The following is a 10,870-nucleotide window of genomic DNA, read 5'->3' on the forward strand; positions in this document are numbered from 1 at the left end:
ATACCAATTCCCAAGAAGCGCAAGCTTGGACCAAAAACCGTGGATTGTGTTTTTCTAGGCTATGCTTTTCATAGCATCGGCTATAGATTTTTGATAATAAAATCTGAGGTATTCGACATGCATGTTGGTACGATTATGGAATCAAATGATGCAACTTTCTTTGAGGACATATTTCCTATGAAGGATATGTCAAGTTCATCAAATAAGGAGATACCTACTCCATCTAGTGAGGAATTCACTGTAATTCCTGAACCCACCATTGCGATGAAACACGTTGAGAATCATGTTGAGGGTAACAATGGAACTCCTGTGAGGAGTAAGAGACAGAGGACTGCAAAGTCTTTTGGTGATGATTTCATTGTGTACCTCATGGATGACACATCCAGGACTATTTCAGAAGCCTATGCATCTCCTGATGCTGACTACTGGAAGGAAGCTGTAAGTAGCGAGATGGATTCCATCTTAGCTAACGGTACCTGGAAGATCACTGACCATCCTTATGGGTGCAAACCTGTAGGATGTAAGTGGGTGTTCAAGAAGAAGCTTAGACCTGATGGTACGATTGAAAAGTACAAGGCACGGCTTGTGGCCAAGGGTTATATCCAGAAAGAAGGTGAAGACTTCTTTGATACTTACTCACCCGTGGCTAGACTGACCACAATTCGGGTGCTACTATCACTGGCTGCCTCACATGGTCTTCTTGTTCATCAAATGGACGTTAAGACAGCTTTCCTCAATGGAGAGTTGAAGGAGGAAATTTACATGGATCAGCCAGATGGTTTTGTAGTACCTGGTCAGGAAGGAAAGGTGTGCAAGTTATTAAAGTCTTTATATGGCCTTAAACAAGCTCCTAAGGAGTGGCATGAGAAGTTCGAAAGAACATTAACTGCTGCCGGCTTTGTAGTAAACGATGGTGACAAGTGCGTGTACTATCGCTATGGTGGGGGTGAAGGAGTTATTCTTTGTCTGTATGTCGACGACATATTGATCTTTGGAACCAAACTTGATTTAATCAAGGAGGTTAAGGATTTCTTATCTCGCTGTTTTGAGATGAAGGATCTATGAGTAGCTAATGTTATCTTAAACATCAAGCTGTTGAGAGATGAGAATGGTGGGATCACACCGCTTCAGTCTCATTATGTGGAAAAGGTCTTGAGTCGTTTTGGGTATAGCGACTGCACGCCTTCTCCAACTCCATATGATGCTAGTGTGTTGTTTCGAAAGAATCGACGGATTGCTAGAGATCAACTGAGGTATTCTCAGATTATTGGCTCACTTATGTATTTGGCGAGTGCCACGAGGCCTGACATCTCTTTTGCTATGAGCAAGCTGAGTCGGTTTGTGTCAAAACCGGGAGATGGTCATTGGCATGCGCTTGAGAGAGTTATGCACTATTTGAAAGGCACCGCGAGCTATGGGATTCACTACACCGGGTATCCAAGGGTACTGAAGGGTTATAGTGACTCAAACTGGATATCTGATGCTGATGAGATTAAGGACACAAGTGGTTATGTTTTTACACTTGATGGTGGCGCTGTTTCCTGGAAGTCTTGCAAGCAGACCATCTTAACGAGGTCAACTATGGAAGCAGAACTCACAACATTAGACACTGCCACTGTTGAAGCAGAGTGGCTTCGTGAACTCTTGATGGACATACCTATGGTTGAAAAACCAATACCCCCTATCCTGATGAACTGTGATAATCAAACTGTGATCGTCAAGATAAACAGTTCTAAGGACAATATGAAGTCCTCAAGGCATGTGAAGAGGAGACTAAAATCTGTCAGAAAACTGAGGAACTCTGGAGTTATTACGTTGGATTATATCCAAACGTCGGAAAACTTGGCAGATCCCTTCACAAAGGGTCTATCACGTAATGTGATAGATAATGCATCGATGGAGATGGGTTTGAGACCCACCGCATGAGTTGTCCATAGTGGTAACCCACTCTATGTGATCGGAAATCCCGTGAAGTAGAAGTGGGATACAAGCTGTTGGTCAGCTAGGAGGAGAGTATCCCTATATTAATTATCCCACTCCGTGAAGATGCAATACTCTCCTGATCTGCATGGCAGGTTGATACTTATCTTAATGTGTTCCAAGTGGCTTATTCGGATAAGCAGAGATGTTGTCCTGCAGAACATCTTCTGAGGAACACACCTATATGAATTTGACTGTTAACATCGCAGTCTGTGAGAATCGGGTGTTCTCTAATAAATTCATGAAAGGCCCTGGAGTATGACGTATACGCTCCACCCGCGGGGAAGCCTTGCGGCAGCCCAGTATCGGTCAATAATTCGTGTGAAACAAGTTTCACAGAAAACTTGTAGTTCAAGGCATAGTCCACTATTCAAGTTGTGATCTAGTGTAGCGTAAATTTCTAAGTGGAAGTTCAACTTCACAGTCTCCACTAAGCACCGATATATAAAACAATGTTTTGGAACTAAATGATGAGATGTGCCAATGAGACTTTGTGGGGGATTGTTGGAATTTTGCTAGTAGGCCTTTGGCCCAAAGCCCAACTAAAATTCTGAAATTCTCTTGGCCCATTCATGCACACATGTGAGTGGAGTGAGTGAGGCTAAAGTTTAGTCCCACCCCGGAAGTTGAGAGAGAGTAGCACCTCTTTATAAGGTGAGCTCTTCTACCACTTGTATAAGCATGAGAAGAGGGGACCTACACACGCGCTCCTCCTCCTCGCTCACCACGCCTCGTCACGACGCGCCGCGCCGCGCCGCGCCGCGCAGCGGGTTGCGGGATTGAGCCGAGCCGAGGACAGAGCTATGCACGTTGTCTATATTTTTGCTGCATGGAAAATTAATGAGTCATTAATTAATAATTAACGGACGCGTTAATTACTGAACCGTTTCCGATTCTTTTGGATCGTGACGACTCGGACGTGGGTTTACTCCCACGACCTACCCGGCCCGCATTATATAGTCAGGCAGACGTCTACCCTAGCCGCTGCCGCTTCGTATGGTTTCTCACCACCGTTCCAGATCATTGCGCCGCCAAGCAAGTCTTCTCCATCCCTCCTTCCGGCGTGCACTGCAAGAAGGGACAGCAGGCCTCCGGAACCCCGCCTCTCGTGATACTGTACGGGAGACGGGCGATCAGGTTTTTGGGGAGCGCAGTCGCGCGACTGCTGGCAGCAACGACTTTGCGAACGACGACTTCTTCCCCGACCTCGGCAACCTCGTCCTCGACGACATGGGCGACAACGTCAACGCCGGCGGTGCTGCACCCGCTGCACCGTATGTGATTCTACCCTTCTTGTTCGAGATCGTGGTAGAATTCATGCTTCTAGTATGTGCCCTAGATATGATATGTTCATCTGCTATGCTAGTTTGCATGATTAGTTTAATCTTTGTTGCTGTGGTCATGATTTATCTTTTGTTTATGTAGATTAAATGTCGTAGTAATTTGCTCATATTTCCAACACCGTACAGCTTCACGTACAACCCTGCGAGAGGCCAGTACAAGGTCGTGCACGTATCATACGACCGTGACCGGATCTGGGTGTTCATGCTCGGAGAGGCGTCGTGGCAGCGTGTCCGTACTCCGTGGCCCCGACAACGAGACTATCGCAGCCAGCACAATCATAGTAAATGGCACAATGTGCTGGACCGACAGGTGCGACGAGACAAGGGTCATGTCTTTGGATCTCCACAGCGAGCGCATCTCGCCCGTCGAGTCACTGCCGTCCGTGCTGTCGCCTAATACCCTCCATCATATCTGGCGTCGCCAAATGGAGGCTCTGCATCGCCATTAGCCACGTCTCGCAGGCGATGAACAAGGAGGATATGTGGGTCATGGAGGGCATCGAGGGAGGTCGAGCCGCTGGTACAGCGTGCATAAGCACAAGCAGCTCACATGGCCGCGCTTCGCTCACGGCGGCGAGCAAGTCCTCACGCCAGTCACCGCCGACCTCTGCAAACACACCATCATACCAAAAAAAAAATGACCTTCTGTCCATAGTAGGCATATTTTGGATGGTCGACTTTTTATGTGAACCGAACCCCGTGGCGAGATCCGATCCGTTGTTGTGGCCCGACCTTTCACGACACTCCACCATCAATAGCAGCAACCTCTCGCCCGCACACGCGATGTACACGAAGTAGAGAGTTTGAACCTTGCGGCCCAGCACGAGAAAACCTATCTCGACGAAGGTACTCACGCGCAAAACAATTTCCACGAAGAGAAATCGTAAAATAGAGGTTTTCTAAAGATCCTTCCAAAACTTGATACAGGTGTATCTACCCTGAAAAACACATCGTGTCTATTTCATATAAAAATAACCTCCGTACATTGGCCGTAGCTGGCCCTTTTTATAAGCAACACACAAATAACAAAACTGACCCAACAACTCTAGATTGAAACGGACTCTCTCTCTCCTATTTAAACTAATCAAAAATTTAACTAATAAAGTATCCGGCAGCCTTGATCACCTAGCACCGTATAACAAACTAGGACTACATGGTTGGTACAACTTCTCCTGGGGAAGGTGGACCCCACCCGCATCCTCTCAAGCTTAGCATGTCTCTAATTCTGCTTGTACACCTCTTGCGTGGGAGCGGAATAAATAGAAACATATCTTTTTTTTATCTTGTTGACCGATGCAAACAAATCAGATCTTACATGATTCCTTCCATTAGCATAGGTTGCCTTTTCTTCAAAAGAATTAATGCACGTTTGTATTTCCTTGCCAAACCGAGCTTGGTAAATATTGCATGCATATCTCCTGTCTTGACTTAGTAATTTACCTCGCATGCAATTACCCCCCTTCAATACATGCACGTCCAGGAACTTCTTTTTCTTCTCGTTGGGATCAAATGAATCAATGTCTTGTTTTCTTGTAACAGAAAATAGTTCCTTTAACCCACTGACATGCGGTACTATTTTGCGATCATCAAAAACACTAACATTAGTCGCAGACATATCATCCTCTCCTCCTTGAAATGAAACCGTCCTCGGTTTCGAATCAATCTCTTCAACAATATTTGTATTTGCAGTTTTTACGATGCATGAAAAAAATTCAGCAACTTGGGCCTTCTTCTTTTCTTCTTCTTCCTACTCTTTTATCCTCTCAAGATGTTCTTTCCTCCAAGAAATAAAACGCTCCTCACCCATTGGCACGAGGCTGCACTTCTTACCCCTCTGGACGGTATATCTATGTGTATTGCAATCGTATGCGACATCATGCTCTCTGTACCACGGCTCGCCCAATAACAAGTGGCATGAAATCATCGGTGCTGGAATCACGTCGCACAAAACCTCACAAAAATAATTTCCAACAAAAACGGTACCTTGGTTTGTTGCATGACAGTGAGCTCTTCATGACCCCAACGGAAACGGTATGGTTGTGGACGTGGTGTCATTGGTAGATTCAGCTTCTCCACCATCTCGATGCTTGCGGCGTTGATCAAATTCATGTGATCGATCGTCATGGCACATGATCTCTCTCTCACCACCACACGGGTGTGAAATAGTCCAGTCCAACGGCCATCCTCCTCCAACTGAAAACCATAGCTTAACTTACTGAATAACGATGCGCTCGCCATCTTCTTCATAGTGTCGTGAACAACCTTGCTCTGAATACCACCTGATGTGAACCGAACCCCGTGGCGAGATCCGATCCGTTGTTGTGGCCCGACCTTTCACGACACTCCACCACCAATAGCAGCAACCTCTCGCCCGCACACGCGATGTACACGAAGTAGAGGGTTTAAACCTTGTGGCCCAGCACGAGAAAACCAATCTCGACGAAGGTACTCACGCGCAAAATAATTTTCACGAAGAGAAATCGTAAAACAGAGATTTTCTAAAGATCCCTCCAAAACTTGATACGGGTGTGTCTACCCTGAAAAACACATCGTGTCTATTTCATATAAAAATAACCTCCGTACATTGGCCGTAGTGGCCCTTTTTATAAGCAACACACAAATAACAAAACCGACCCAACAACTCTAGATTGAAACGGACTCTCTCTCTCTCCTATTTAAACTAATCAAAGATTTAACTAATAAAGTATCCGGCAGCCTTGATCACCTAGCACCGTATAACAAACTAGGACTACATGGTTGGTACGACTTCTCCAGGGGAAGGTGTCTCTAATTCTGCTTGTACACCTCTTGCGTGGGAGCGGAATAAACAGAAACATATCTTTTTTTTATCTTGTTGACCGATACAAACAAATCAGATCTTACATGATTCCTTCCATTAGCATAGGTTGCCTTTTCTTCAAAAGAATCAATGCACGTTTGTATTTCCTTGCCAAACCGAGCTTGGTAAATATTGCATGCATATCTCCTGTCTTGACTTAGTAATTTACCTCGCATGCAATTACCCCCCTTCAATACATGCACGTCCAGGAACTTCTTTTTCTTCTCGTTGGGATCAAATGAAGCAACATCTTGTTTTCTTGTAACAGAAAATAGTTCCTTTAACCCACTGACATGCGGTACTATTTTGCGATCATCAAAAACACTAACATTAGTCGCGGACATATCATCCTCTCCTCCTTGAAACGAAACCGTCCTCGGTTTTCGAATCAATCTCTTCAACAATATTTGTATTTGCAGTTTTTACGATGCATGAAAAAAATTCAGCAACTTGGGCCTTCTTCTTTTCTTCTTCTTCCTGCTCTTTTATCCTCTCAAGATGTTCTTTCCTCCAAGAAATAAAACGCTCCTCACCCATTGGCACGAGGCTGCACTTCTTACCCCTCTGGACGGTATATCTATGTGTATTGCAATCGTATGCGACATCATGCTCTCTGTACCACGGCTCGCCCAATAACAAGTGGCATGAAACCATCAGTGCTGGAATCACGTCGCACAAAACCTCACAAAAATAATTTTCCAACAAAAACGGTACCTTGGTTTGTTGCGTGACAGTGAGCTCTTCATGACCCCAACGGAAACGGTATGGTTGTGGACGTGGTGTCATTGGTAGATTCAGCTTCTCCACCATCTCGATGCTTGCGGCGTTGATCAAATTCATGTGATCGATCGTCATGGCACATGATCTCTCTCTCACCACCACACGGGTGTGAAATAGTCCAGTCCAACGGCCTTCCTCCTTCAACTGAAAACCATAGCTTATCTTACTGAATAACGATGCGCTCGCCATCTTCTTCATAGTGTCGTGAACAACCTTGCTCTGAATACCACCTGATGTGAACCGAACCCCGTGGCGAGATCCGATCCGTTGTTGTGGCCCGACCTTTCACGACACTCCACCACCAATAGCAGCAACCTCTCGCCCGCACACGCGATGTACACGAAGTAGAGGGTTTGAACCTTGCGGCCCAGCACGAGAAAACCAATCTCGACGAAGGTACTCACGCGCAAAACAATTTTCACGAAGAGAAATCGTAAAACAGAGGACACCAATGTTGAGGACACCAATGGCGAGGCCTTGGCCACTGTCGTCGGCAAGCTTAGAAGCAACAGCCCACGGTACACTGAACAACACGGCCTGTGGGATTCCGATGAGCGCGAAGAGGGAGAGCGCGATGACCCTGAGCTTGGGGTCAGGGCCGGTGAGGCCAGCCGTAAAAGACGCGTTGTACCCCTTGGTAGAGACCAAGCCAAGGATCACCATGGCCGTCATGATGCCAAATAGGATGAAGTTGCTTAAGGACCACACGACCCTTGACGTGAGCCTACCGCAAAGGTGGGGGGTGTTGAAGGCGGCGGCCAAGAGGCATATAGAAGAGAGCAGCAGGCCAACGGCGCCCTCGCGGACGCCGGCATAGTAGACGGCCACCTTGGGCCCCTGCAGCTCGCCGTGGTAGATCTCCCTGCCCATCCAGTCAGTGCCATACTGGATGAAGGGGAACCACGCCAGCTGAGAAAACATGTCAGAATAGTCAGTCAATCCTCGATGGGTGAGGTGCATGCATTGTTTTAAGAGGTTGTGGATGCACAAAACATTACCCAGGTTACAGCCGTGACGGCGAGCACTTTGAACATAGATGGGGGAAGGTTCTTCAAGCTCTTGAAGAAGTCGCCAAAGCCGCATATGCATCCACGTCGGCCAAAGGGGGCCTCCACGTCGGCATTGTCGAGCTGCTTCTCTTCAGCAATATACATGGTGATGGACGTACTGATGATAATGACGATCTGAATGACATGAGCTGAATAAGCAGCCGTTCATGAGATAAGTGGTTCTGAATTTCAGTTTAGAAAATATTTCGACAATACTGGTTTCGAATTTCGGTGATTTGGGTTTCCATTCGGCCAATTAATGGACCGAAATCTGTGACTTAAATTCGAATTTTAAAAAAATCATTTGAATTTGTGTATACTACCATAATAACAGAAATATTTCTATGGAAAAGCAATTATTTCAGTAGCTATGGGAATGAGTAAAATCTTTGAAATCTCGATGACATTTTATATTTAAAGTGAAAACTATAAATGTTGCTCTGACGGTTTACCACAGCGGTGAGGAAGGCGCCCTTGAGATTTGCGCAGGCTTCGCAGCACGCCGTAGTTTTGAGCCAAGGGAGCCACACGTGCCATTCACCGTCGGCACCAGCCATACAGCCCAGGATGTTGCCGATGGCCATCCACCCGCAGAAGATGGCCTGCCCGACGCTGGGCATATAGTTTCCCGCTAGTCAAAAAGCTAGTCAGTCGTTTTAATTCCCAAGTTTTGATGGATGATGTATGCATATTCTCACCAGAGAGATCAGCCATCAGCGCACGAGCCGGACCTTGGGCGGCATTGTTGGCGAAATTGAGGAACCAGAACCCGACAATATACACAGCTATGGCGGCCCAGCGAGGGCCCGTGCTGGTGGTGCAATGCTCCTTGGTGTCCCCGAGTAGCCGCCCAATGTCCGCCGAGAAGCCGATGAGCATCATGGAGAGGCAGATGACGAGACATCCCGCGACGATGAAGGGTCTTCTCCGGCCCATCATCGCTGTGCACCGGTCGCTGTAGTAACCCACGATGGGTGGCACCTAGCCGGTGAATCATTTCACACTCATGTTAATACTTCATCTGTTAGTACTCCCTTTTTCCCGGTTTATAGGTCCCACGCGTATCTCTAGGTTGTCCATTTTAGCCAATGTAATATGAATTTTGTACAGAACAATTGAAATTTTCTCATGGTATAATTTTTGCAATATATAACTCGTATTATTTTGGTTAAATCATCAATCTAGGAAAACGAGTGTGCCTAATAAACCAGAAAAGAGGTAATACCATTTAATTATTTTGTCTTCCTTCCAGTGGAGATCATTCACAGGCTTGAAGAAAAAAGGGTGAGCGAGGATAAATGCATGCAGATATGAGAAAGAGGATCTTCTCATGTTAACTACTTACATGGATTGGGGGGAAATCATGTAAATATCTGTTTTTGGAAGAGAGTATTTTGGAAAGGGAAGGGAATGAATTAATGGGATGAGAAGAGATGGCACTCACAACAAACCCAGCGATAGGTCCGCAGATCCAAGCGAGGGAAACGCGCTGGTGTGGGATCCCAAGACTCTGCATATGCAAACCACCGAACGACCCAAGGATGAGGTAATAGATCATCAAGAATTAAGCAGCCACGGAGAGGCACCTGACCTGACCTGAGAGTAGGGGGAGAGGAGGGAGAGCTGCAGCGCCCAGGCGTACTGGATGCCGCCGGCGACCATGCAGATGCAGGCAAAGAACAGCCTCACCAGGCCGTATGACTTGGCTCTTCCGGTCAACGCTGGGGCGCGGCCGTTAATTAATTTTGTGGATGCATGGATCGTTGATGGATGACTTTTTGGTGTTTTTTTTTTGAGCAAGCGCTCATATACACGCGCATACACTCACCCCTATGAACGCACACACGTACACCCTACCCCTATGAGCACCTTCGAAAGACTGAGCCGGCATATCATCTTGAGATTTACGAAGTCACCGTAGGCGCCTCGTCGTCGACGGGAACATCTCCTCCCACTGAAAGCGCATTGCCGGAAATCCTGAAATAAATCCAGGAATAATGCGAGCACCAGGATTTGAACCTTGGTGGGTTGGGGATACCACTGTCCACCTAACCAACTCAACCACAGGTTGTTTTGTTTCCTTGTGTGGTGTTTGAAAACGGGAACTCGATCAGTCAATATATAGTCGCGCGTGTCCAACTTAAAAAAACTGACTGACTTAAGAAGGCGTTGCATGACGTCGGCGTGATCTCATAACCGCACACACGTCCTGTTCTGTTTTCCCTTTTTTTTAAACGGAAAAACGTCCAGGTCGTGGACGATTCGTTTTCCCTTTATTTTTCAGGCGACTTCCAAGCCTTTTTTCCCGGGGGTCCGCGACTTCCTCTTCTTCTCTAAGACTTAATTACTGTACGTTTCCGATGACAAACAAAAAAATGTTCCATCCTTTTTCTTAGAGAGAGAACACCAATTTTTTTGGGCGGGAAAATTGGAGAGCTTTATTTCATGAAAGCACACTCGGTGCAGTCAGCCAGAAGGCTGGTCACCAAGAAGCTAGGGGTTTCATCGAGCCAGCTATCGGTCACATTCAGTGTGCAAGCTCGCTTCCCACACAGATGCGCCGGAACGTTTGCCCCTCGATTTACATGAAGAATATCAAAAGAAGCAAAAAGAGGTACATAGCTCTCCTATTTCTAAAAGTAAAGGATCCACAATTGAACAAGAACGGTGGTGAGATTGCCAGAACTTCACCAGCTCCAAACAGTCGACTTCCATGATCACATGCTGAAATCCACGAAGACAAGCAAAGCGGACTCCATCGCGCAGTGACAAACACTCCATCATCAGGGGATCCGAGACTCCCGTGTATGGTTTACACCATGAGCCTAGGAGAGCCGAGGATGATCTGGCTACTCCTCCAGCACCGCCCCGACCTTCAA

The 10,870-nt window shown here is 46.6% G+C and overlaps 1 protein-coding gene across 1 annotated transcript; it reads right to left on the bottom strand.

Moving 5' to 3' along the window:
• Positions 1–3,694: 3,694 nt before the first annotated feature.
• On the bottom strand, positions 3,695–9,668 carry LOC123084077 (sucrose transport protein SUT5-like). Its single transcript, XM_044505869.1, has 8 exons — positions 9,588–9,668; positions 9,436–9,501; positions 8,690–8,972; positions 8,444–8,622; positions 7,941–8,126; positions 7,347–7,851; positions 4,764–4,895; positions 3,695–3,930 (listed from the first exon to the last, which is right to left on the bottom strand). Exons 1-8 carry the CDS (start codon positions 9,651–9,653, stop codon positions 3,695–3,697), a joined length of 1,653 nt encoding a protein of 550 aa, XP_044361804.1. The 5' UTR covers positions 9,654–9,668.
• Positions 9,669–10,870: the final 1,202 nt, after the last annotated feature.

Source organism: Triticum aestivum, chromosome 4A (genome assembly GCF_018294505.1).
Source record: "Triticum aestivum cultivar Chinese Spring chromosome 4A, IWGSC CS RefSeq v2.1, whole genome shotgun sequence".
In the NCBI taxonomy this organism is placed as follows: domain Eukaryota; kingdom Viridiplantae; phylum Streptophyta; class Magnoliopsida; order Poales; family Poaceae; genus Triticum; species Triticum aestivum.

What these genes read in the sequence shown, in the direction of transcription:
- LOC123084077 (XM_044505869.1), bottom strand. Translation starts at nt 9,653, where the DNA reads ATGGTCGCCGGCGGCATCCAGTACGCCTGGGCGCTGCAGCTCTCCCTC. An exon ending in TCGTGAAAATTGTTTTGCGC is followed by an intron (nt 4,896 to 7,346) that starts GTGAGTACCTTC and finishes ATCGCAAAATAG; the next exon opens with TACCGCATGTCAGTGGGTTA. An exon ending in GGGGGGTAATTGCATGCGAG is followed by an intron (nt 3,931 to 4,763) that starts GTAAATTACTAA and finishes GTGTGTTTGCAG; the next exon opens with AGGTCGGCGGTGACTGGCGT.